Consider the following 27935-nt stretch of genomic DNA (forward strand, 5'->3'; position numbering starts at 1 on the left):
GAGTATTTTGATAAAAGCAAGGGGGAATGTGTGGAGAGGTAACATAAAAAATCCAACAAAACCCTCTACAGTTTTCAAAGATAATCACAGGTGGTTTGGATTTTTTAAACCTTCACTCTGTCAGGAATAACTGTGAAAGTTTACTCTAATTAAAGGCATAATTTTGTCACATTAATCAAGTGTTGTGATTCTAAATAGCACACAGGCTTTTGAGAACTGAAGAGCTTGATTTTCTGGAAGTGGGGTGCATACTGAATAGCTTGAATACATTGAGATTTTTCTCAACATATATTTTAATTTTACTTGGTAAACATCTGTATCTGATTAGGACTAACAAAGATTAAATTAAAAGAGGAAAAAAAACCCAAACCTACTGAGTTGAGTATTGAAGAAATTTAGTTTTAGGGGAACTGTAAGTCTTAGAACAAGAACCACTGTGCTGCACAAGCATAGCAAGTATCAAAAAACACACTGGGCAGCTTAGGTGTATTTATGATGAAAAGGAAATCAAGTCACACAGCTCAACAAATGTTTTGGTGTCAGGACTTAGCAGGAATCTGCCAGCCTTTTAATATTAACTCTATTAATTGTTCAGAGATTACTGGGTTTATACTTATTCAAACAAAGGGTTACAAAAGGTTATGCCTGAACAGATTCTTGGTCAAATGCTCTCAGATATCTTTATCCAAGCTCAGGAAGCCTTTTTTATTCTTAGAGTTATTTGCAAAGAGAAACAGTAAGTCAGGAGAACCTTTAGTTTCACATTTTCCCCTATGCAACACTTCCAATGCTACAGTGGAACAATCACATAGGTCCTTCTGTGCCTCTGTATTCCACTGACTGTATTTTCCTCATACAATGCTATTCCCACAGAAAACACTCACAGCAGCAAGTATCAGAACAGGCTATGATATATAGAAAAAAAATTAATTTATTTCTTACTACATGCAAGTGAAATTATAATAGCATTTCATTTTTTTTGTTGATTTTTCCTACAAGTGGTATTGTTGCTGTCTTGACTAATTAGATTCTTAGCTAAGTTATTTAGAAAAATAGAGGTATTTAATTTATTTGCTATTATTCCTTCTAATTGTGTTTTTTTATTTGCCTGGCATTTTAAAACAATTATGTGACTAAGCCAAAGACACAAAAACGTGCCATGTATGTCAGGTTGCAGCTATGTAACAAGTTGCACAGACTAGGTGCAAAGTCAAAACATATTTTCTTTTTGTGGCTGAACTTTTTAAATGCTGATGAATATCAGCATACAATTGCCACCTGCAGGTTTTCATCTCTTCCAGACCTCAGTTTTCTACCTACAGAACCTATACCAGTTGTCCTTCCTTCCATTGTTTTCAAGACAATGAGGTTTAACATGCCACATTTATGCCTGTAAAAAAAATCACAGTGATCTAGTCTGTGCAGTTGTGTAAAAAGATAGCTGTTCTCGAGCAGCGAGCAAATACAGTCAATTGTCTGACCCTGTAAAATTCCTGATATATTTGCCAGACTCTGTGTATAAGAACTGTTAATCAACTCAGACTTATACTTCTGCTGTCAGCATAAGAGAATGAGCTGTTCAGGGCACAAGGAATCCTTCGTTTCATTGAAAATAAATGTCCTGCAAAATCATCTGTGACTCAGCCAAAATGAAAACCTTAAGTATTGCTTCTATGACGGAAAAATCTTTCTCCAGAATTGAAATTTTGGCTTGTGTGTGATGATTTCTTCAGTGGGTTCTGGAAAACAGCAAAGCACTTGCCTCAAAACATTCTGTATTTTCACCAGTCTGACATCTCAGTTACTGCCCCTGAGCATGCCAAGGACAGTCAGAAGGTTTTTACATCCAGCTGTCTTTACAGCAAAGGGCTGGCCTTTCCTTTTTTGACTATCAAACTGACTGACTCTGCTTGGTGCCATCAAACTGTTCTTCGTACAGCCAAGTGGCATTTTGTATTTTGAAACAGGGTAAATGCTGATAAGGATGGCCACGGAATTGCCAAAAAGGTTTTTGTGTACATAAAGCAAGGCAGGTGCAGGCTGCACTGAAGGGAAAACATCTTTCCTTTCGGCTGTCCTCGGAGCTCTGGCTGGACGTGGGTCCTGGGCCCAGCCGGGAGCCCACGAGCCGCTTTTCTGGCACAAGGCAATGGGTCTGTTCCCCCGCCTCGGTCATTCCTTATTTCTCCAAGGCATAACCATAAATTCCCGATGCACAGAGGGATGGGGCAGCCTAGTTAATGATTTGTCAGGCGTTGAGCCGAGTGCCAGGCCCGTCCGGCGGAATGCGGCGGGAGCCGCTGCACCGGCGGGAGCAGGAGGTCGCGGGTCAGGCCGAGGGCAGCGCCGGCTGCGGGACCCCCGCTCGGGGCAGGTGCTGAGGCACAGGCGGGCAGGGAGCGCTCGGAGGGGCTCCCGCTGCCCTCGGCGCCTCGGCCCCGCGGGGTCACACCGCGGCCTCGGGCCCCGGAGCCGCGCACCTGCCGGGCCCGCCTGGCTCCTCCGCCGGGCCTGCGGGGCGGCCGAAGGGCACGGCTCAGCCCCCGCCCGCCCCAAGCGCTGCCTCCCCGTCGCAGCGCAGAGCCGGCGGCCGCCCGCCCCCGCCGCCGCCCGCGCACGTGTGCCGGGGAAGGCGCTCGGTGCCGCCCGGGCGGCGCTTCCCCCCCGCTCCCCGTCGCCTCCCCCTCCTCCGCAGCGGGAGCGAGAGCAGCCTCCGCCCGGCGCGCCCGGCAGCGCCGGGGCCGCTCGCCGGCCGTGCCGCCCCGCCAGGACGTCGCCGCCGCCGATGGCCGCCCCGCTGCCCGGTGTGCCCGGTGTGCCCGGCGCTGGGCGGGCGGCGGAGCCCGCTGGCGGCGGCCCCCGCGGCTCCCCCCGCCCGCCACCTCGGCCCCCCGGGGGCGACCCGCCGCCCTTGCCCCCCGACAGGTAAGGCCGGAGCCCGGGCGGGCACCGCCGCCCCTCCGCTCCCCCGAGGGCCGCCCGTGCCGTCGGGGTTGGGCAGCGCCCCGCGGGCGGGACGCGGGGCTGGGGGGGCCGGGGAGCGGCGGCTCGGGGAGGGGGCGAAGCGCAGGAGGGGGCGGCCTGGCCAGAGATCGGCCCGCGACTCCCTGGTGCACAAAAGTTGTTTCCCGGCCCTGCAGACACTTTCCTCCGCTGCGGATGCGTGTGTGTCCCCCCACCCCCCACCGCTTTTTTTTTTTTTTTTTCTCTTTTGAGGTTTCCCAGTTTGAGGTGAAAGGAGCCGGCGGTGCCGAGCCTGCCTTGTCAGGCTGAGCCAGCCGCTACTTTATCCTTGCAGTGCCTTTCTCAGAATATTCGTGAGATAAAACCGCTTCACCGTGAGCGATGCCGCTGCAATTGCTGTCAGCGGTGTGCACCCTGCTTGTTACCTCTCAGGCTGTTCTTAAAGGCGTTGGTCTCTATTCCTCGTAAAAGAAGGTGGGAGCTAGGGTTTTTCGTGAAACATCTGATGAGTTGTGGTAGACTGAAGTTTACAAAATCTTAAAACTGCATACAGGATTTTTTGCTCCTTGTAAAGCTAAATATCACTTTGGAAGCATCTTCATTCTGTATCATTACCCTACTCTGACGGTTTTCTGTACTTTGTACCAATTAGTATATGAAATCTGGAATGATAATAAAGAAGGCAATAAAGTAAAATGTTAAGCTTGGAACCATCAACTCACATGTTGGCAGACACAAATACTTCGAGTGCTTTGGGTGCTCCTCTCCAAATGAAATCAAGTAGACAAAGTGTTGTTCAATATTTTATGTGAGAAAACGGTGCACTGTAATGTACACAGCAGTCTAAACAACCACATTATTAGTGTGATACTTTAAACCAGTGCATAACTGAGCTCTTCAGCAAGTACAGTAGTGGTTATCTTCACTACTCTTGCAAATGCTTCTTGGTGGTACTTCTGACACAATCCTATTTAAGTAACCAGCAACAATTGAGATATTTATTTTATGATGGAGCTGTGGAGATTCAAGTACAAAAGTAACTGAAAACAGAAATGAATGTATTGCTTTGCCCTATTTTGTCTTGTCAGTCACTTTGACTCCTGATTCTGGTGAAAAAAAGTTTCCATTTGTTTAAAATACTGTTCCGATGTACTTGGGAAGTTTTACTGAGAAGTTACATGCATCCACTGTTGTAATATGTGTACACAGGGATTGGCATAAACACAGGGACAACAAAATATTTACTAATGTCCTTAGAAGCCAAAATAAATATATCTGTGTTCTTACTCTGCAGAGACTTACGCATATTCAGACAACTTTATATTCAGAGTTGAATACTTGGATTGCTTTCAAGTAGTGCTAGGCACTGTATGTTAATATATTCAGCCTACTGATTAAGTAAAATAACTGCACAAAAAAAAGCTAATTGCTGCAACCAGGAAGTACGGTGGTATTAGTACCTTAGTGTTTCATGTATTGTGGTTGGACATTGCAATTTTAACAGTTGTTACAGTTATCACTTCATATTATGTATTCTGTTGCAATAGGAGAAAAAAGAAAGATGACAGTATTTTGGAGATCCCATCAATTCCAAATCCTTTTCCTGAGCTGTGTTGCTCGCCGTTTGCATCAGTTTTGTCAGCCAGTCTGTTGCCCAAGGCAACTTCAAGAAAAAAACAGGTAAGATGTATAAATTATTATTTGACAATTTGTAAAGTGTTTTAGTGAAAGTTTGAAGAAAAGCTCGGTTACCTATTAAGTTATTTTTCTATTAGAAGTGTTTCATATTTCTGTTAATTTGGTGAAATTTTCTCTGTAGGTCATTGATGATTGTAGAAAGTGTGGAATCTGTGACTTAAGACATGACTGTTCTTTCACAGAGTCTATGTGTGACTCTGCAGATTTTTCACTTAAAGTGGAACCAGAGGCAGGCAGGCAGTACTTTATATCCTTAAATGGGGAGTTAATTTCTTTCTTCCCTTCCTCTCCGCCTCCAATTACTGTCATCGGTGTTATAGAACAGAGGGTTTTAACAGTCGCTGAACAGCTTGTCTGATGGTCTAATTTTGCTAGGATAATGGAATAAAACCTGGATTGATGGGGAAGGAGCAAATGCTGTGTACCTGGCTATTTTTTTATAGCATCTGCATCTATCTGTGTATGTCTGATGTTACTATATTTCCATAAATACCTTAAACTGAATGCCAAGGGAAGATCTGAGTGGGTAGACAGACCTGGCAGTGCTCTGGCAATAGTATTCACACACAGTGTATTTGTTATCCTGAGCAGGGGTAGAGGAGGAAGAATTTCCAGTTAATGGAAATTATTGATGTTGAAGATCTGTTTCACTCTTTGAAAGCTTGCTTGTCTTATTTCTCTTTTCTCATCTTGAGACTGGAAAGAGTTCTGGCAAGGAACGTCTGTGGGATTAAGAGTACTACCTCCACATTCTCTTTTTTTGGTGGTCTTCAATCTTAAACTTCAACTGATATGTTAACAGTTTTAGGGATGATACTGGAGGTCTAAGAACTTATACTGCTGCTGGTTATTCGGGTTTTAGATTTACATGAAGAAATTGTCTGGAAGTTGAAGTTTCTTGTAGTTGTATTAACTTCTCTGAAGCTGACAAGTCATGGCTGTTTCTGTGCATGTGCTGGAGAACTTTGCTAGCGAAGTTGTGGCACCTTAAGGAGGAGCTTTCTCCCCCGTGCTCCAGTGAAAAACATAGATGTGTCTGCTAAACTGCTGTAATTCTATCTTGCCATTTTTTGTATGTTCTCTGAAAATAGCTATCGTGTCTTTCTGGACTACTTTTATTGCTTTTAGTTCTTTTCCTACAATAGAAATACTAATCTGAAGCATTTCTGGTCAGTGTGTATGTGAACATTGCTAAGGCAGTGGGGTAAAATTGTGCTAGTTTCATGCTAGGGCAGGGTGGAAGCATTGACTGTCTCTGCAGAGACAGGAAAAACACTGAATTGGTAGCATTATTTTTCAGAACAAAAGGACTAGAAGTCACATTTAAAAAAATAGCTTAAATTAGTCATGTTGCAGGCTTAAATTGCAGTCATTGTGGTAATCTTTGTACTTGAAATAGAAGGTAGATTTTCTAAGCAAGATTTAACACACAAAGGTCAACTATCTGCTTTTGTGGCCAGTCATGTTTAACAGTACTGACTGGCTTGATCAGTTAAACCATCTAAGTGTTAGCTTCAGTCTCTCAGAAGCTGAAGTTCATAGGTTCACTAACTGTACTTCTGCTTCTTCATAAAGGTTCTTGTCATACTTTTTGTGATGATTCCTGCTCACAATCCTTCCATTTCTCCTGGTTTTCCATTTAGGAATGTAGTGTTTTCTCTGGTAAAAGCAGGATCAAGAACAACTGGTTTCCTGATGGAAGTGAGCTAACATAATGCTGGTGTCTGTGGAGGCCCTGACCCATTTTTCAGCTACCAGAAAAATGGAGAGAAGTCTTCCTGTTATTTTCCTGGAGGCATTTTCCTGGAGACAAGACCATGGTTTCTGTCAAAAAGCCTTTCACCTGGGTGTCTGTTTATGGCTACTGCAGGAGAAATGGTACTTGGCTAAGTAGACCATTTGTCACACTCAGCATGACTGTTCCTATGTTCTTCATCTCAAGTTATAAAAGGTTAAGGCCAAATAGCAACTGTCAGATTAAACTTTTACCTTTGAAATTCAGGTTGAAGTCTTCTAATAGGCTAATGAAATTACTCAGGTTTAAAAAAGAAAGAGAACGCTAAGCAGGTGTGTGAAGAGAAGTGAATTGGCTGTGATTTTGACTTCCCATAAGTGGCTGTGGAGACTGTACTTGAAAATGTTGCGTTTTCCACCCTGTGTTCTTATTTTGTCAACTTTGTAGCAGCGCTATGTGCAACTACATTATCCATATACAAAAATTTCATAGAATACAGCCTCCAAGGTCACGAATATTACTGTTACTGTTTGATAGTTTCCTAACTCTTAAGAGAAACCAGTTACTCTTAAGCATTTTTTTTGGTGTGTATAGTGTTGAAAGCTGCCAGAATTTTTTCTGTTGCCTCTCTGATGATCTACATATGTTTTCAGTGATTCTTCTTTTAGATTGCTTGATTTTTTTTATTGTTTCTTTTTCTGCTTTGCTTTTAATTTCAAGCATGGTAAAGATAAATTGCAGAGTGAATTTCTACTTATGTCTTGTAGGTGTTTCTAAATCAAATTGTGTGTTTCTAAAAGAAAAAAAAAAAGCCTCTTCTGTCTTGCTTTTCTCTCCGGAAAAGATTTTCTACTTCTAGAGAAGAAAGAAGTTGTCACTAATATCTACTCTCTTATTCATAGCACCTGTTACATGTGAAATCTTTCTACTTCTAAATAGACTATTAATGTTATTTTGAATTCTTGTTTTTCTAAGCTGAAATTCTTACTGTCTTCTGATGATCTTTTATCATAAGCCTCTCAAAATGTTGAACATGCTGCTTGAACAGCATGTTTGTTGGGTTGACTCACTGAAAATAAGTTTATAAAAACAAATAGGTAAAAACCACTTAGCAGAATAGTGAGTTGCCTCTGTGCTTGGGAAGTAGGATGTCTGTGTGTCTGAACTGTGTTTGGTCTGCCTCATCAACACAGCTGCCCATCTCTTTCCCTCTTGCACTTTGGAAGAGTATTACATCTTAGAATCAAAGAATCATGGAGTCATTAAGGTTTGAAAAGACTTCCAAGATCATTGAGTTCAACCTTCGACTGAACACCACCACGCCCAAGTAATCCACAGCACTAAGGGTCACATCTAGCTGCTTCTTGAACAGTGCCGGGGTGGTGACTCCACCACCTTCCTGGGCAGCCTGTTCCAGTGCTTAACTACCCTTTCACTGAAGAAGTTTGGAAAAGCTGGTAGCCCATGGCTTGGACAGGTGTGCTCTTCACTGGGTTAAGAACTGGCTGGATGGCTGGGCCCAGAGTGTAGTGGTGAATGGTGCTGCATTCAGGTGGCATCTGGTCACTAGTGGTGTCCCCCAGGGATCAGTGTTGGGCCCAGTCCTGTGTAATATCTTTACTGATGATCTGAATGAGGGGATTGAGTGTACCATTAGCAGATTTGCAGGCAACACCAAGTTGGCTTGGTGTGTTGACCTGTAAGAAGGCCCTGCAGAGGGACCTGAGACAGGCTGGATCGATGGGCTGAGACCAACAGCATGAGGTTCAACATGACCAAGTGCCAAGTCCTACACTTTGGTCACGTTAACCCCATACAGCGCTTACAGGCAGGGGGAAGAATATCTGGAAAGTGGCTCAGTGGAAAAGGATCTGGGGGTCCTGGTTGACAGCAGCTGAACGTAAGCCAACCTGTGCCCAGGTGGCCAAGAAGGCCAAAGGCATCCTGGCTTGTATCAAGAGTAGTGTAGCCAGCAGGACCAGGGAAGTGATCATACCCCCCTGTACTCGGCACTGGTGAGGCCACACCTTGAGTCCTGTGTCCAGTTCTGGGCCCCTCACATTAAAACGACCTGGAGATACTGAAGGGTATCCAGTGAAGGACAAGACTCGTGAAAGGTCTAGAAAACATGTCATATGAAGAACAGCTGAGGAAGCCATGTTTGTTTAGTCTAGAGAAGAGGAGGCTCAGGAGGTACCTCAGGAAAGGAGGCTGTAGTGAGATGGGGGTAGGTCACTTTTACTGTGCCTGCAGTGAGAGGACTAGAGGAAATGACCTTAAGCTGAGACAGGGGAGATTCAGATTAGATATTAGAAAAATCTTTTTCGCTGTTAGGGTGATCTGGCATTGCAATAGGTTGCCCAAGGAGGTGGTGGAGTCACCATCCCTGGAGGTGATTAAAAGGCTTCTGCATTTGCATCTGCGTGATACAGTTTAGTGGGTTAGGGGTCACAGTGGTAGTGATGGGTTGATGGTTGGACTTGATGATCTCTTCCAACCTTGATAATTCTATAATCCTATGAAGCGCGTTCAAATAAGCTGAATTTTATGTTTCAGGGTGGAAGACTTATCTGAACAGGCCAAACCCCCAGCTCTTCCATGTCCAACACAGTATGGTCAGCTTGGTGGATGGTGGGAAATGTTGCCTTCCTTTGGGGAATCAAGCATTTGCTGTTATTAGGTGGAGTTTGTGAACTTGTGTGAAAAATCTAATTGTGTCTCAGAGCCTGTGTTCTCTAAGAAGTGGCAAGGAACTGAAAATATAAAGCACTTTGTACTTTTGTCCCTAATTATGATCAAAATAGATATTAGTAGGGAAAAATATTAACTGTAAGAAAACTTGTTCTGTTCTTTAGTATGCTTTTGGTTGTCTTTGGTCAAATGAACTAAGAGATTACTGTAGTTTTATGAAAGCTTAGTTTTTAAGGCTTTCTGAAAACAAAACCTGAATAATTTGCACTGCAGTGACAGTTCTTGCCCTGCTCAAGGATAAGCCAAAAAGTGTTTCATGACAAAAGTAGTTCAAGGTAATTAGTGCCTTGTTTCTTTAAATTAAATTAGAAGTGCAAAAATAAAACTCAAGTAAATCTCAAGGTGAAGAACACTCAAATCTTTGAAATTTTACCTTGCCGCTTTTGTCTTTTTCGATGTTCTAAACAGGTAGATATTTTTATCATGTCGAATCCAAATATACTCCCACAATGTTCTTTCCAGGAAATCAGTTGTATAGGGACCTCAAATACACATGGCTGTAGTGGAACGTCACTTTGCTCTTTGTATTAACAAAGATTTTCATGTAAAGCTTTTTGACAAAGAAGAGCTAAAAGGAATTTTATGTCAAAGAGATGTTTATTTGAATGTGTGCTATTCTAAGTTTATGAGTAATATTGAGCATTGACTGTTGTAATTGGAGTACCATTAGGTTTTTTACACCTATAATTCAGGGTCTTTTAATGAACCTGCTTGAAGCCTCATTCTTCAAAACTTTGCATATAATTCTATTAGCAGACATAAATGTCTAAGCCTTTGGTTCTTAGACCTTTTCATGATGGATTTTTTGGGTGATGTATTTGTTTTCTCAACTTTTAAACAATGTGGAAACAAAAGGGGTTTTTATTGAAATGTAGTAATGCATGAATTTCCAAGTAATTTCTGAGGGTTGAGACATCTTTTCCAACAAAAAGATGCATTGCTTAAATTTACTCTGTAATTCCAGTCTGTCTGTTTCTACCAGATTTCCTTCCAAGTTGGAGAGCATTGCACATAGCCTCCTTTATCAGTTCTCAAGTCTTTTTGCTTTTCAGCCTCTAAACATATATCAGTTTTTCCTATGTCTTCCCCTTAAATTATATAAAAAAGAGTTTGAAAGTCAGAAGGGAAGGGAAGAAGTCTTTCCAACTGGTTTACAGATTAGCAGTAGAAACATTCTGTACAGAACCAACTCGAAGAGCTCAAGGTTTTTACATGAAGTCTCCAGTATACGGATTGCAAAAAGGATTCGGTTGGATTCCCTTTAGTGGTGTCTCATCTAGCGGTCTGCTCCAGTCTCCGTGTTCTGTTCTTCATTTACATGGTTGTACCTCCACGCCAAGGAAAGATTTATTGATATTACAGTAGATTAAAATTATTTAGAGCCCCATTAAAACTTGCTATCTTAATGCATGTACCTTTGTACTTTGACCAGTCATCTTAACACTGTGACAGAAAGTCACTTGTCTGTGCAGGTAAAAATTAGAAGGCAAGGTTGAACAATTTCTCATTTTAGCAATCAGGAATATTACCTGGTTTATACTGGATGTGCCTTAGCACAATCTGTCTGATACATCAGCCTGAGGAAACTTCAGAATAATCATTTGTTTGTTTGGTTTTTTTTCTTTTTGTATTTTACTTTATCTTCTTTACATTGGTTCATTTGTTAGTGTATCTTTCTTTTAGAGATGAGAAATTATTTGCTTTCTGTCAAACTGTGAACTCTCAATATTTTCATCTATTAAATGAATATAAATAAATATATTTCATACATATATATGTTACTGTGCAGAAAGAACCCAAGCAAAGACTGTAAACATTGTAACTTCACAAAAATAGCATGTCTTTTTTTTTCCTTTCTTATGAGCAAGAAAACAAGGTCATTCTAACTTTTGTAGTTACTAAGATGTTGTCTCTGCAAGCTTTTTTTTTAAATCTGCTTATGTCAGGAAAATGTTAGGCTTAAATTTTTGCAATTTGTACTAATATAAAATAAAAAAATCATCAGTACTGTCAAAGATTCTGGTAGACATTTTCCCAGTGTTTGTCAGATTGAAATGATTTTAATAATCCTTTGGATTTTGATTGTTTTGGGCTTCATCAGCCTCAAAGTCAAACCTGAAGTTTCTTTTCTTTTAGGACTGTTTTCTCAGTACAAGAAACTGGCTTTTCTGTGCTGTATTTTGAATAAGAAACCTCCGTTGCAGTAGATCTAATACCTTGTCTAGAAAACCTTCTCTGAAAATTTGGAAACCCTGATTTATCAAAAAGTGATTCTTTAATATTCGTCCCTTGAACTCTGAGTTGACTACCTGGTATTTTGATTTTGTGATATCTCTAAAGTACTGTGTAATTACAGGGTGGTGAGGGCAGGTTATGGTACGAACAGTGCCCATTCCTTTGACTTGACCATTAAAGCCAGGTGCAACTGCAGGGAATTTCTCTAATGCTGCTGAGTCACTTTTGATAACTCAGTTTCATTGAATTTGATATTAAAAGATTAAACTCTCATGAATGGAGCTTGAATCGTCATAATTTTCAGAAGGGAATGAGATATGATAGATATTAACACTGTTCTTACTCATAATTGTTCCCAGAGGTGGGTGCTTTTATTTAGGGTTAGACTGGGAAGTTCAGGTTGTTTTGTAGCAACTCCATACCTGCCATAGACAGATCCATGATTAAATAAGTATTTTATTGGCAGATCTTTCTCGAGGTGGCTTCCTGTTGGTAACACAGTCAGTAAGTGATACTGTGGTAAGGGAGGGATGCAAGGGGTCAATAAGATTGTAAGAACAGAACACTACTGACATCTTCCTCTAACACACCATTGTCTGAATGGTCTTTTGATCAGAACAGATACATGTTCCCATCTCACTTCCCAGGACACACAGTCTAGATTAATCAAAGTGGTGTTTAGTAACACTCATAAAATGAGACCCAGCCTTAAGTTTGGTTTCGGTTTTTTTTTTTCTGTTTTGTTTTTCGTCAACATTCTTCTCTGGTCTTATAAAACCTCTGTAGTCCTGTTCTGGTCTACTTTTGTCATCTTATTGCCCAGTATTGTAGACACCTGCTTTATATCAGGTACTACTGTATTTATAACATAAATAGTTTCATAGCTTTGGACTATTAAATGAAAGAGGGTAGTCAATGATTAATGGTTACATTACCTTAAATGCAACAAATTTGGTAAAATTGACAACTTAGGCGTTTGTTATTGAAAGTTTACAACCGCCTTTGAATTAAAAGCTTTGCAAAAGAAGGAGAAAATGCAAAGTAGTTTACCGTACCTTTACAGTGCTTAAACTCATGTAAGATGATAGCATTTTTATGATTTTATCGTCATAAGACTTTGTTGTTCTAGTGTTGGGCTATTAACTGAAGAATGGAGCTCAAAGTCAGATCAGTTTTTGCGAGGAGTTTTGGTACAGTTTTTAGCATATCCTTGCATTGCTGCATTTCTGATGTTCTGAGAGTTATCTATTCAAATAAGAATTTGAGAGCTGTAGAACCAAGCAGAGGAATATGCCCATCCTACTTCTGTGCATAAATGTTACCACAGTAAGTGTAATTTGAATTTTACATAAACAAAACATACGTCCATATAAACATCACAGTTAAACCTGGTTGGTGTCCACCAGGTGGAATTAACTTGATCATGCATATAGAATAGTATTGCATATTTGTGATTGATAAAACAATTTTATATTCTTTATACATGTGTATTTTCTTGTATCTATTTACAATAGATAACTGAGGACTTGCTTGTTCTTTCACATGAAATTCCAGAGCCACTAGTGCAGTATTGTTGTTCCCCCAGAATTTTTGCTTCATGATCTTTTTAACTCTTTGTAGTGGTAATCTTTATGCTGTGCCAATGTAATTAAGAGATCAAGCTAGAGTTGTAATGAAAACTGGACCAAATGCATGTATCGTTTCCCTTTTGTAAGAAAAAGTATAGAAACTGACAATAAACCTCAGATCTCTCACCCTTCTTACCGCACTGTGTAACAGAGGACAATGGGTATCTGTGTCTTAACATCTGCAGACCACTTAGATGAGTATCTTCAGGATAATAGTTTTCAGTTTGGTGCTTGTATGGCAGGGACTGCGATGGCCAGGCAGTGGAAGGGCATCCTGTTACGGACAATTGATGTTCATTCTTTCTGTGTGTCTGCAGAGGCAGGAACTGATACATCTTCCAGTTGAGAATTTTAGACCTTGGGGTTTCCAGACTTTTCTAGCAGTTGATTATTCCTATTAACAAGGTGGCATATATCTTTAGCAAGTGGTGAAATGCTGCAATGATAAGTGGGAGATAACAGTTGCCCAATGGCAATATTCTCCCTGTCTTCAACGTACTTAAAGTTGCTATTTCTGAGGGCACTCACACTTTTATGACTGCCTTTAATTTATGTATAAAGGGAAACCTTCAAGACAGTATACTTAATCGTGTCTCTCATGATAGAGTCCTGATGGGAGTCACCTCAAATGGGAAGATTTAAAAAAAAGCTAATCAGGCCACAGAAATTTTTTCAAGAAGGGCAGCTGTGGGAGGAGGAATTAAGAGGGAGAAGAAATTAGACCTCTGCTCTAGTGACAACGTGAACTTTCTTTTCTCCCGTTTCAGTCACAGAACATTCATTTGCAGCTAATCAGCTCATATTTTAGCCCAATAGTGTACACGATATTTAATACTTAAGTCTCAAGAGAGAAATGTATATCGGTTATCTTAGAGGTGTGCCTGTGCTTCTAATTAGGGTACTGATGAGTTGTTCCTGCCTATTTCTGATATGTATGCATATGCTGCATACTGGTATATCTGTCTTTTTGCTTCTTAATTTGATATTATATCCACAGGAAAACAAGATACACTAGATTGCCTTGTGATCAGAATGGGATTTTTCAATTACTGCATTCTTAGGCTATAAATAGCTTTTTTATATTAGTTATGTTATGATAACTCCTGTTACTGATTACATTAAGACTTGGCGTTTATGAACAGCTGCAAGCTCTTGATAATGCCACAGAAATGGTATCAGCTGTTGAGAAACAGGCTGGAAGTTTGCAAGAATTTATTCTCATAATCACTAGAATTTACTGCTATGTAGTGAGAGGGAAGTCCATGTAATAGAAGAGTTTTCTTATATAACTCGGCTGACAGAACTTTATCAGTGTGCTTTTCTATTGGGCTTGAACCTATTGATTGCAAAAATAGGCAGCTGAAAAGCTTTGCAAGGAGCACATGTAACAATGTTTTAAGATTCCACAAGTTTGTGAGGAGAACTGGTGAGGATGGAAAAACTGCATTCTGTTCTTTGATCTGCAAAATTTAGAGCTGCGTTAAAGAGCAATGTTCAGATTTTTGCCATTGTTCTTGCAATGTGAACCCTTCCATTTCGGTAAGCAGACAGGATCTGCCCAATTTCTGCCTAATAAAATAATTTCTCATTAGGGCGAAAGGACAAGTGTCCATATCCTGATTTTCATACTTTAACTTAGTTCCTATACTGTATTTTAGCACATAATACTTATATCTATTTGTTCTCATTAAGTTATATTTTAAAGTTATTTTCTTCTTTGAAAATTTCTCAAAGTATGGGTCATTGGAACAGCTGAATGATGAAGTCATCATGGTTGGATGTTATTTTTCTTCTGGGATGGAGACTTCTCAAATCCTAAATGAGTTTATTAAACAAACTACTCATCTTTTCAAGCCCAAAAGAGTGGAATTTGTAGGATAACTACAAGGAAGTAATGTGTAACTTAGTGGAGAGGAAAGGACTGAGTAGATCTAGACTTTTTCTATACAGTTATTGTGGAGAAGTGATGATAAATTACTCTCAGTCACTGTATTTGGGGCTTATACATTCATATAAAACCTTATATGAATCTCTTAGTGTTTTCCTAAACTATTCCAGCAGCATTACAATTTTGAAGTAGGGATTATACTTGAAAATCATGACCTGAGAAAGAATTCACAAATACTTCTCTAAATAAGATATAAGAGAATACATGCTTTGTGACTCCAGGATAGAAAATGCATTACCAAGTCAGTCCAAGCAGTCACAATGTGTAATGAGGAAAGTACATGGTTTGTGCTTGACTGAGTGCTGGTGGATGACTTCTGTATAACAGAAATACGAACATGAGAAAGGCTTCTCTTTCTCAAATAAAACTAGTTCTTTCAGAAGACAAACATATGGAGACAGTAAAATGGAAGCCAGTGATTCAGCTGTGTCACTGATAATCTGTTTTATGTGTCTTTGTCCCTTCACTGTCTTTCTGCAACCTCTGTTTCTCTTTGCTTTGGTTCTATATGTGTTACTAAACACATTTGTCTGTGAAAAGCTGACCCTTGACGAATTATTTTCCAATACAACCAGCCTGTGATCTTGACTGCCAGAAAATACAGTTGCTGACAATTTTTATCTAAGAATCTTATTTTAAGTATGTTTAAGGATCAGTTTGACTCACTTCTATCCATAGTTATAACCAGGGGGAAGAAGAAAGCTGACACATGGGTTAGTACTTGAAAGATTGCATTAAAATTAAGGAGTTCATAGTTCGTGTGGTACATGTTTCTTGGCCAGCAAGAGCACAGTGATCTGCTGAGAACTAAAAAATGGCATATTTCGGGATGGCTTTTCAGTGCAGGGTTTGAGATCCAGAGTTATCTTGCTTTGCCCTTAAACTGCTCCTTCATGGTGTGTGTGCAAAGGCTAGAAGAGGGAGAGCTAAAACTATGAATTGTGCTTGTTCTTTTTTTGTGGTGCAGCAGTCTCTTAAATTAGAAGCATTTAATAGGTGGATAATTGTATGAATAGACAGGAGAGATCACAATGGCTCAAACTTCTTTGTGAAGTTCCTAGGTACCTTATATCTGTGTTGCTTTGCAGGTAGTACAGTCTGTGCAACCGTATCTGCATATCTTGACCCTCTAAGAGGGTGTGCTGTGTGTTCTGTTTGAAGACTAAGATCTTGCTACATTTCTTTGTGTAAGGGACTAAAGGAGTAGAAAGACAACGACTTACTCAATCACTTTGAAACATTTCTTTTGTAGAGTGATTTTAAAGAAACTGGTTATTTGTCAAGCACATGGAAATGTACCTATGTAAAAATACCCTGTACGTGTTTCTACGGTCACGCAATAACTGACTCTTCTAGCAAAGAGACAAAGAGACTGTCTATGCCAGGCAGACGGGAGCACTCTCTCAAGGAAGTGCAGGTAGCACCACAAATAACTTACCTGATTGATATTGCTCTTGTAATAAACTTATGCCTTAGCTTAAAGAAAAAATAAATACAAAAAATGGCATCAAAGTTTTTATAAACCTTAATGGAATTATATTATCTAGAATTTGGTTTTTTCATCAAGAAAAGCTGAGTCTGATTTGCTCTTGTTACTTATAAATGCTCACATTCCTGCATTATATCCGGCAGAGCTAGGAATAGATCAGCTCTTGTGACTCCATAGTCAGTGCCTTAAGGACATCACTGACCTTCCTCTACTGACAGGGTATCTCTATTCCATATGTTGTTATAAAACCCTTACTCGGAGCTACTAATTTACTAAGGACATTTCAATTCTTGCCCACTTCATTTAGTCTTGCTTTCTTAAGTGGCAAGAAGTAGAAGTGGTTTATATTTTGAAGTATCTAAAAAGTATCTGCACAATGTTTTCACAACTGTATCTGGTAGCTTAGTGACAAAAATAGGAGTGAAAAGCTGCATAAACATAGTCATTTTACAGAGCTCTCAAGCAAGTGAGCTGGATCTGATTTCCTTCCTGTCCACCAGCACCAGCAAAATTCTTTGCAAACCTGCCATGGACAAGTCAAATCTTTTATCTGTAGGGAAAAAAAAAGTGGTTATGTATGTTTCCCTGAAGGCATAATTGGCTTTCAAAGCCTTTCTGTATCTCACATTTATCAACAAAACTCCTCTTGACTTTCACATGGTGAAGTGGTTCTGCAAGGCTTGTGCTTAGAAATTGAGATGTATTTTATTAACTTTATTTTATTAAATGGGTGTTTGTGAAATTTAAGAAAAGAAAGTATTCCTTAATGTTATTTTTAGTGCTCTTAGGTGCAACTGATGTTTACTTTCATTAGCATACATCAATTACTGTAGTATTTTTATTTAAAATCTAATAATTATTTGAATATTGGACTTTTATTACCAAGTCAAATACAACACTTAAGTTTTTGCTTACTTCCTGAATAGGTCTGGTCTTTATATCTGATTGGAAAAGGTAAAATACAGATAATTTCACTGAGGAAAATAAACCTTTGCTTCACCTTGCAGACAAATAGGTCAATTTTATTTCAAGAGCCTTTAGTACCCAGGGATAAGGAAAAATGGCTTGGGTTATTTTTGTTTCTTTCCCAATAAAGTCAGTAATGCGGTGCTCCAAGTTTTGCAGCTACTATTTCTCAAATGTTTTTTCATAAATCCAAGGAAAAAAGATTGTAGAGGGAGTTTTTTTTTCCTGTTGCTGCAAACATATGCATGTTTAATATTCCTGTGAGTAAAATGCCTATAGGATCAGGCTCTGATACCACAAGTTATTTTCTAAATCTTACAGCAAAATTTTGGAGCTATATTATAGAATTTTGAAAACGTGCTCCCATAGGAAATAAAAACTGCGTGCCTGAAAGGTAAAAAACCTAATTGCAAATACTTGACATTTATCATAGCTATAGTAGAAAAGGTTGTTAATTCCAAATGTTACAGAATTAACACTTTAAACTTGATCTCAGGAATACTTTTTATTTTCTCAAAAGAGTCATAAGGATTTTGGACTGGAGTTTAAGAGAGAAAAATAAAAGTCAATAAATACCTTAAACCTAGAAGGTTAGTTGCTATGGATCTGTTACTGCTATAGACTGAATGTAAAATGAGTCAAAGTTAAAACTGGACTTATATTATTGAAGCAAGGAAATGGGTAATATCTGCTGTATTTTACCTTTTTTCATAGCTTTATTAAAAGCTCTTGTTTTAAAGCTAACTGAACAAGGATCAAATGTCTGTCTCCAAAGAAATTCTCTTTGTGACTTGGCATCGGTTTCTTATCAGTTTTTTTCCATATTATGTGTCTCAATCAAGAACAGGTTTTGAAAGTTTAGGAAAATATTTGTCTTTACTTCCTATTGCTTGGCACTATTTTATAACTATTTGAGAGCTGCTGGTAAAATGCCAGTGCAATGCAGGTTATGGTGTTCATTCCTCTTGTTCATTGACAGAACTTACCTAAGCCCTACTGATTTTAGGATTTCAGAAAGGTGATTTAGGATGAAAATAGATGCTTTGAATCCATGGATTCTGAAGTATCTTGTTGGTGCTAGTGACTTGTTATGTTTTTGCCATTCAGAAAACTTACAAAACAGAAAATTAGATGCAATCAAATAGTTTATTTTTAATTTCCCAGTATGTAGTTTCTTATGTCTTGGAGATGAGATTATTCTCTAGATATTTTGGGGTTACTAAAGAGTGTGCTGATTTCCAGTTACTGAGGGAAAAATATTATAAATATGATCTAGTGAAATTAGCATGGATTACCAAGTCAGTTCTGAATAATTATAGGACATATACATCAGATATGTGCTCAGTAATATACTTGCAGTGACTGCCTATGAAGCTACAGTAGCCTGCACATGTGATATGTTATTGTTTGGGATGCTATGAATACTTAGTACAAATAATTTTTTCAGAATGTCTGCAGTATTCAAGTACAGGGAACACTGTTTCTGATGAGAACTGCTTGTTCAAGAGTTATAAAAGAAATATCCAATATTACAGTTCTGACATCTGTTTAATAATTTGTTTTACAACAGGATTACTGCTTTGTCATGCTGCATAAAAGCAGAAAACTGTTTTTCTGCTATTAAGCACATTATGAGACCTTTAAAAAAAGATTATAGCTTGACTTATCATGTAAGCAATGCAAAATGTTACCCTCTTTGACCTAGAAGGAAAGAAAAAACCCTGACTTCCTTAGTCAAACCATGTTAATGTAAACAGATTTGTTATGCAGATATTTGATACATAAAGTAATTATGTGAGTGGGGGTGATCAAAAACTTGAGTTCATAAAACAGGCTTCATTTCTCTCACTTGCAACATTTTATGTGCCATATTTTTGGGCCTGGGTTGCATTGCAAAAGTAGAAATTGCATTACTTAAAGGGGTGTTTTGCTTCTGCTTTGAATACAATTAATTAAAAATCAGAAAATTGAATTCCATGGATTCACTGCATCTATTCTTATGCTCAGTTACTTTCCTGAAACCTTAAGATCAGGAGTACTGAAGTATGTTTTGTTTGCTGGAAAAAGCCAGGAAAAAAACCCTGAGACTGTAACCACTCAGTGTGAAGTGCTAGAATGCAATCTTTAACGATTTGTTTTTTGTTTTGACAGTGAAGACAAAGTTCTGAGTGATAGAAATGCATGTTGTTCTGCTTATTTTTATAGCCAGAGATAATCAGCGTGGGCCTTTCCAAGGACAGAAGACAAGTTTTCAAGCTCTTTGGTTGGTTGATTTTTAGTTTCTCCTACCCCAGTGTCTTCTGTCATTGGCTTTGAGTAGGACTGAATTCACATAAATGGAGTGACATTTACTAGAGCCTTAGTCTTTCCTTTGTGCTGACTCTCCAATATTTAGGCTATGAGAAATTAGGCTTTAAGGCATATTGCTAACTACTTTTTCTGCTTTATGTTATCATCTGGATGAAGGTTGGCGAGTTCTGTGAAAAGCAGGCATGAGTTTGTCTTCCAGAAGAGTAACATTGCCTGCAGTTATGCCAATAACTCTGCAGAAAAGGGTATGGCATTTAAATCAGTCTTGTAATTCTGACGTTAGTATGGGTTGGTAACAACATTTAAACGTGGCTATATTTATTTTTGCACTTTTTATTTCATTTCTCTTATGTAATAAGAATGTTTCTTTTCTGATAAATATAGATTTTTTTTATTTCTCTATGTGAAATATGTTTGCATAATATACATAAATGTTATGTGTACATAACTGAATTTTTTTTACGGGTGCTTTTTTTCTATGTTTTGTACTTTGTACAAGAAATTATTTTTCTTAGATTAATGTAGTTTTAAAATATAAAGTGTCATGATTACATTAAAGTATGTCTCTGTAGAAGGCTATGTTACTGTTCCTAATGGAGGATTACTGGAGTCTGCTTCCACAGGTTTTGCACCACCTTTAAACACAACATACTTTTTCCTACCTTTTCTGGCTAACACCTTATTAGTGGATGGCCCATCAGGTATTTTGGGAATTAGGGTCACACTGTACAGTGTTTCTCCATAGACACTGTACTTGCCTTTTTTTTTTTGTTGTGTCAATAAAAAGTGGAAGCAATGCAAAATCATTACATCTATGTGCACTAGGATTGCTTAGGGTAACTCTGTGCACGGGGGTGTCTATGAAGTTAAAAATACACGTGGAAATGAAGTACGGAAATATGACTCTGCTGAGCCAGATATATTAACTTATAAGAAGTTAGTTCAAACAAGCTCTAAGTTATTAATTAGTTCGATTTATTTTGTAAATGTGTAGATATTTTTCAAAACCTTATTGCTGCATAATATGCCTGACTCACTTTTAATAGACTCTTCTGTTACTCAAAGGCTTTTAATGTACCAGCATTATGAAAAATGAAAGTTCATTGAAATATTACTACAGTATTAAATGGTTCTCATGAGCAATTTACATAGAACACAGTATATACTTATGGCATAAGTCCAGTGGGTCTAAAGTAGTATATGAACACGTAGAGCTTTCATTGATTTGGGATATATGGTATTCTTTAGATTATTTCATTGTTTGAGTTGGAGGGGAAGCCTGTGAACATACAGTTTTATTGGGATTGATTGGTACAGATTAGATTATACTACTGTCTTAATAGCACGATAACATACTACTTTTCTGGTATAGTAACTTTCAGATTTAGATATGTGCAAGATGTGCTCTTACACAGTGTTATCTAACAATTTGCTATATCTCTGTTACACTTCTCAAAAACATTCCTTTAAAAATTGTGGTTTAACTTTTCAGCTCTCATCCTCTCAATCCTGTGGTTCCTTCCTCTTCTTCTCTTCCTCCCCCCAACACCCCTTCAGATCTCAAATCTTCAGTTGTCATAGTTATTATTTTTGTCTGGTTTTTGTTGTTTGCCTGTTAGGAGAGGAAGGTCTTTGTTCTTGCAGCATGTAGTTGTGTTAGACTCCTCTGGTATGCACACAGCAGTACTTTGTGCTGTGTGGGAGGGGAGAGGTGTAACTTTGCTCAATCTAGCATTCAGAAGGCTAGGAAACTCAGTTTTAACTGTACTGTATATTTTAATGGGTTACTTTTCTTTTTTTTTGGTGTTGAGAGGTAAGAATAATTTTCTGAGGGAATGTAAGAGTTTTTCTTTTTTGATAAATTCAAAGTAAGATAAATTTCTGTGCATGCTCTCTCATTTTTACTTTTCATGCTACTATCAAGTTAGCTGTCAACAGTTACTGGCTTTACTTCTCTTTATCTATGCACTTTGTAAGCCCAAAATAAAATTAATGGAAGTAGTAGGAGGAAGCAGCACAGGATGTTGCCTTAGGTAGGTAGCTATTGAGTTACTGTTGTAAAAACTTCTTGAAGGCATATGTCCTCACTGAGGGCTCACTCTATGCCAAATTTATTAGGCTTGTTTATGCTTGTGGTGGTTTTATCTGTTCATGTAGAATTCCTCCTGAAATTATCTCTTCTTTCTATTTAGAAAGTGCTCGTGTTATTTCTGTAGCAATATTCTAATTTCTAGAGCTGGAAGGCAGGAAGGCAGACAAGAGCCATGCTTGTGAGGGGTAGCACATGTGTATGTGTAAATTTGTTCTTGTTTCTTGTGGACATTAGAACCTTAGACATAACCTTTGACTTAAAGTAGTGCACTTTCTATTTCTTGTAGCACAAGAATGACCTAGAAAAGTAGAAATGTTACATTAGCTCTGCGTAGTCAAGATAAACATTAGCTCATGAAGTATTACTTTAGAGTATCGACCATCCCCAATCATTATTTCTTAAATTCACAGAGTGAGTAATTATGTAAGAAGTCTAGTTTAATTATGGTACTGCAAAAATTGCAAGTATTTTTGTCCCCTTATTTCTCTCACACAAAATGTAAAATTTTGCATTGTCAATGTGCTAATCTGATTGTTCTGCCAATTTCTTGAACACATGGGTTTTTCTCGTTTTCATTCCAAATGTCTAATATGCTTTGTCCAAAGTTATTTCATACTTTCTGTTTTAAAATCTGATGTGAAGTGCTCATCACAGTTGATGTGTTTCATTCTTAAATAATATATTTTTAACTAAAGCTGCCAGGCCTTGTTTAGATTCCAAGGGGTCTTTTAGCACAGACAGGAAAATTACATACTTGATAAGCATGGGGAATTATATATATTGAGTACTATCACAACCGCATTTATAGACTAGACATGTAATTAATCCAATTCAGAATAAATGTCTTTATTTTCTGTATGAATAACTCTGTACTCCTCTAAAAGTGTTTTTAAGAAATTAGATTTGAAAGGTCATAATGAATTCAAGACACTGTTTTACAGTCAAAGACCAATCATTTATTCAATATAAACACTCACAAGTCTACTAGACTTGTTATATAATAAGTAGAAGTCTTGGGTACATGATGTTGGATGCAAGGTGTAGAAACAGAGAGACTTGTAGATTTTTTCCACAACAGCTGGGAACTTCGTAGCACACTAGGTTGGGTACTGTTAAGAAGCGTTGTGTACATAGGTAGCACATATTGCAGCTGAATAATTTCCAGTGATTCTTGAAGGGATTGTGTAGTGTCTTTTAAATGGAAGAAATATTGATTAGAAAATGAGGATATGATTTAGATTGCTCAAATCTAGGGTTGCTGTAAGCATGCAAATTTCAAGATTCTCTTGCATCTTTATTCCATCTATTTTTCTGGCCCAAAATCACATGCTTTAATCAACACTTACCCCTCTCCCAAGGAAAAATGGTCACTTAAGCCAAATTGTACCGAGAATTAGTAATATCTGTCTGCAAGATGAAGAGCATGAAAGTAATTTTTCAGTTTTGCATTTAGGTTCCCCGAGATGAAAGGCCAATGTGCTGATCCAGGAATTTTACATAAGGCACTTTAAGTGACATGATAATGGGGTCATTAAATGAATACCTTCTATAAAATAACTGGAGGCAGACCAAGCATTCATGTGTGAAACATCTCTTTGTAAGGACAGTTTGAAAAATAGTAAGTTAAAGATGCATAAACAACACCACTGCCCTTTTTGTCTTTTCTACAGTAATAGAAATAAAATACAATAATAAATAAAATAATTCAAGACTGGGTTGGATGGGGCTTTGAGCAAAGTGGTCTGTGGTCTGTGGAAGGTGTCCCTGCCCATGGCAGGGGTGTTGGAACTAGATCACCTTTAAGGTCCCTTCCAACCCAAGCTATTCTATGAGTCTATAATACAATAATAAAATGTTTCTGTAGTACAATACATCCTTGAAGTTTTAAAGACAGACGAGAGGAGATGGAGAGAGTGGGCTTTAAAGGCCTAAAGAGTAGTGGTCAGCAAACCTGTGGTAATTGAGGTGAAATATTTGAAGTTTTTATTCAAAATAGAATATTTTATTTAATGAATTTTTGTGGAGTCTGAAAGAAGTAAAGGGGATAACCATGATAAAGCAGTTGGATTGGCCTCACTGGAAATTCAGTATAGGATTAGGTTTTAGAGATAAATTACTAGAATAAAACATCAGTATATGCTACTACTGTATCTACAGAGTTTGATACGAACAGAAGATTTTGAGCCAGGGCAAGAGTTGACAAAGGTTGAGAAAGATGAATATACATGGGAATGGGCAGAGACCCAAACTGAATTCAGGAGAAGGTTAGTGTGTTTTTTGAAAGAAGTTTATATTTAAAATTGCCAGAAGGCCAAGCTAGTATGTAGGCTCACAGAAAGGTCTTGCCAGCTTAGCACATCTAACATGTGCTAATATAGCTGCATTTTGTTTGGGGACATCTGAAATTCCTGCTTACTCTTAATGCTGAAAAACTTTGTGAAAGTAGCTTTACAAATATCTATCTCAGATACTTGTCTGAGGGAGCATACAACTTACGTGTTAGCTATGTAAAGATTAATGAACTGCCTACAACAGTCTTCTGTCGTACAATACTTGCAGACACTAAGGTACCTACTTGTGATAGAGGATGGCATGCGGCTAGAGATTCAGTTTATGGATGATAGGGAAGAAGGAGGGTGGCAGACTAGCATTTTCTGTCATCATGGAAGAGCTCTGGTTAGGACCAGGGACTGTTCAGGAGAGCTACAGACAGGACTCCTCAAGAGAAGGTGTTGCAGGACTTTTCCCCTCCCTTATGTTGTTGGCCAAATAAATCTAGATCTGATACTATACTTGAGAAGGGTTCTAGACCAATTTTTTCATTGAATATGTACTCTTTATACTCAAGCAGGCACCTAAAAATGGATTCTGATATAGCAGTCATATACCAGTTGACCTGTCGTATTTCCTGCTTTGACTAGCATAAAACCAGTAAAACTTCCTACTGTTTTTATTGTGTATAAAAATGATCCCACATAAAAGAAATCAAAATAGGACTAACTTTAACAGTCCGTATGGTTCAGGTGTGGGTGGGGAGAGGGAGGTTTTTTCCTATCCTGTGACATTCCAGTGTCTACAAACAATCAACTTTTACAGGATATTTTGTACACAAAATTATCAATGGTCTTGGAATTTAAAATCTGTAGCACTATGCTGCGTAGCTGTTGTGAAAGGTAGGTAGGGATGTGTGTGTGTGTGTATGAGAGGCTGAGTAATAAGCACACAGAGCTTTTTAAGAAGTCTTTTAAAATCTCAGTGGTTTAATACACTTGGTCATTACTTGTCCTGTGTATAGTTTGACAAGGTTTAGTGGCACAATTAATGTTGCACTCTGTCTCCTCTCTGTCTTCAGTTCTTGAACAGATCTTTGATATGTTTTTCAGTTTCTTCTTGCCTTCTTTGAACATCTAACATTCTTCATACAGTAACCAAGGAAATTGGCAGTGTTTAGTGCCCTACTCTGCTCATAATCCTTTTCTGTGGGCAGAAATCCTTTGGAAAAAAACCCAGCTTTTTCATCAATTGAAGAAAGTGCTTGGCCATTTCCTAGCTCTAGTACTTTAGTCGCCTCTTGAATAAATTAGGCTTCAAGAAGTCAGAACTTGACCTTCAGACTGTGTTATCTAGCCTTGAAGTATATCAAGAGCTATTGCTGAATAGTTATTTCTGCTAAAGTAAACCCTCTTCTGATTATGCTGCATTGCTCTATATGAAGGGAGAAACTTAGCAAATGGCACACAAGGTGTTGGCATCAGTCTTATTTGAAAAATCACATTTCCCCAACTTATATGTCTTCTTATATGTTCTTTTACTTTGAACATGCTATAACACATAAGCAAGTACCTGAAAAATTAGATTTTCTTTACTTTTGATAAACTGAAGCTACATCAGTGAATACAAAGAAAATTCATCACATTGAACCAAGGAATTATTCATATTTAAACTTGCTTTCTTCCTCATTTTAATGCTGTTGCTATGGGTACTGCCCATGCCCCATACTTCACCACTCCTTGTTTTTCTGCCTGTGGGTCAGGAACAGAGGCAAGACCAGCCCAAAAAAACAACAGCTACCTTAAGGATCTAAAGAAGGAGTTATGACTTATCATGTAGTGGGTTTGCATGGCAAGTTTTTGGTAGCAGGGGGAGAGGGGCTCTACACAGGTGGCTTCTGTGAGAAGCTGCTGGAAAGTTCCCTCCATGTCCAACAGAGCCAATGTCAGCTACCTCCAAGACAGACCCTTCAGTGGCCAAGGCTGAGCCCTTCAGTGACAGTGGTAGTGCCTCTAGGGTGACATATTTAAGAAGGGAAAAAAGTTTGCTGTGCAGCTGCACCTGGAGAGAGAATATGTGAGAGGAACAGCCCTGTAGACACCAAGGTCAGTGGGGAAGGAGGTGGTCCAGACACTGGAGCAGAGATTCCCCTGCAGCCCATGGTGCAGACCATGGTGAGGCAGCTGTGCCCCTGCAGCACATGGAGATCCAACAGGAGTGCAAAGATCCGCCTGCAGGCCCTTGGAGGCCTCCACACCAGAGCAAGTGGATGCCTGAAGAAGGCTGTGACCCCTGTGGAAAGCTCACGCTGGAGAAGGCTCCTGGCAGGACCTGTGGACCTGTGGGGAGAGGAGCCCACGTGGAGCAGGAGCAGAGTGTGAGGAGTCCTTCCTCTGAGGAGGAAGGAGCAGCAGAGACAACATATGAGGTACTGACTGTGACCCATGTTCCCTGTCCCCCTGTGCTGCTGGTGGGGAGGAGGTAGAGAAAATTGGGAGTGAAGTTGAGCTTTGGAACCAGGGAGGGGTGGGGCAAGGTGTTTTAAGATTTGGTTTTATTTGTCATTACTTTTCTCTGATTTGATTGGTAGTAAAACTAATTTCCCCAAGTTGAGTCTGTTTTGCCCGTGATGGTAATTAGTGAAGCGATCTCTCCCTGCTCTTCTCTTAACCCATAGTCTTTTCTCTCCTCTGTCCAGCTGAGGAGGGAAGTGATAGAGTGGGCGCCTGGTGTCTAGACAAGGTCAACTCACAACAGATCAAAACTCCTGAACCAATATAATTATGTTGTAACATTGGAAATTTTAGCCTGATTCCAGTTCATCTAAGTCTCTTACACTGATAGTGACTTCCTAAAGTTTCTGGTTTGAAGTTGTCCTTATTCAGTGGCTTTCAACCCTTTATTTATGTTTACATTATTTCAAAGCAACTAATTTTTCATAGTTTAAAATAGTTATATAAGAACAGATTTATTCTGCTGCAGTACAGTTTATAATGGGTGCCTTGGGAACAGTACAAAGCAAGGCGAGTCAAACTTTAAGTTACACTTTCCAAGAATACCCATCCAGTTTCTTGACCCAGAGTTGATAGGCTTTCAGCATATTTCTCATATTTCATCATAGTTCTCATATATGGCTGTCTTCGACTGCTGACCATTATCTTTACCAATACTCATGCTTAGGCATAAAAAATATTAACTAGGAGAGGCATCTTTCATTCCTTTCTTTCCCATGCCTTGTACGTCACTGTGGTTACAACTTGTTGAAATTTGTGTTTTTGCTGATACCTTTTCTGTTTGACACTACTAAAATTCTTATGAAGGACTGAGACCTGGGAGGAAGTGTTCAGTTGACACCTGTAATGCTTTTCCTTTATGTCCTACTAGAATTCTCCTTTTTTTTTCACTATTCTTTAATGTACTCCTACTTCTTTGCGGTCTTTTTCATCACTCTTGTTGCATATTGTATCATTTCTACTGACAACCTTTGCCCTAACATAATATTGTGCTTTTTTCTTAGACCACTTAGACTGCTTTTCTGAACTAGTTAACTCCCTTCTCCAAGAGGTTAGCAATTAAATAGTATCTAGACTGAATAGCAGTTGGAGCCCTCTGCTTGTCTTGTATTAGCTTGACAGCCAGACTTAGTAGCTCACCGTATTATCCACCAGCTGCATATGCAAGCCCTCAGTGTTGTGATTTTTCCTTTGCTTCTTTTGATTGTAACTTGTTGGATTGGTGTCTGTCACCATCTTTTCAGGTATCCTGTTTGACAAGACTTTTAGGATGATCATAACACAAATAAAATTCATAAATACATTTATGGTAATATGAACATGACTTGTGTGTGG

The 27935-nt window shown here is 38.8% G+C and overlaps 1 protein-coding gene across 6 annotated transcripts in view; it reads left to right on the top strand.

The window, feature by feature from the left end:
* The first annotated feature begins 2573 nt into the window (after window positions 1–2573).
* The window catches only part of GRB14 (growth factor receptor bound protein 14), a 104059-nt gene continuing 78697 nt past the window's right edge, over window positions 2574–27935 (top strand). For 4 of the 6 annotated variants that reach the window (XM_064661037.1, XM_064661034.1, XM_064661038.1 and 1 more), the window contains exons 1-2: window positions 2574–2925; window positions 4512–4644. In XM_064661037.1, the coding sequence (XP_064517107.1) occupies window positions 2786–2925; window positions 4512–4644 (273 nt within the window). In that variant the 5' untranslated portion in view covers window positions 2574–2785. Of the gene's footprint in view, window positions 2926–4511; window positions 4645–19554; window positions 19970–27935 lie in introns of those variants that run through there. The other 2 variants (XM_064661035.1, XM_064661039.1) reach the window with 2 other exon arrangements.

This window comes from Pseudopipra pipra, chromosome 7 (assembly GCF_036250125.1).
Source record: "Pseudopipra pipra isolate bDixPip1 chromosome 7, bDixPip1.hap1, whole genome shotgun sequence".
NCBI classification, from domain to species: domain Eukaryota; kingdom Metazoa; phylum Chordata; class Aves; order Passeriformes; family Pipridae; genus Pseudopipra; species Pseudopipra pipra.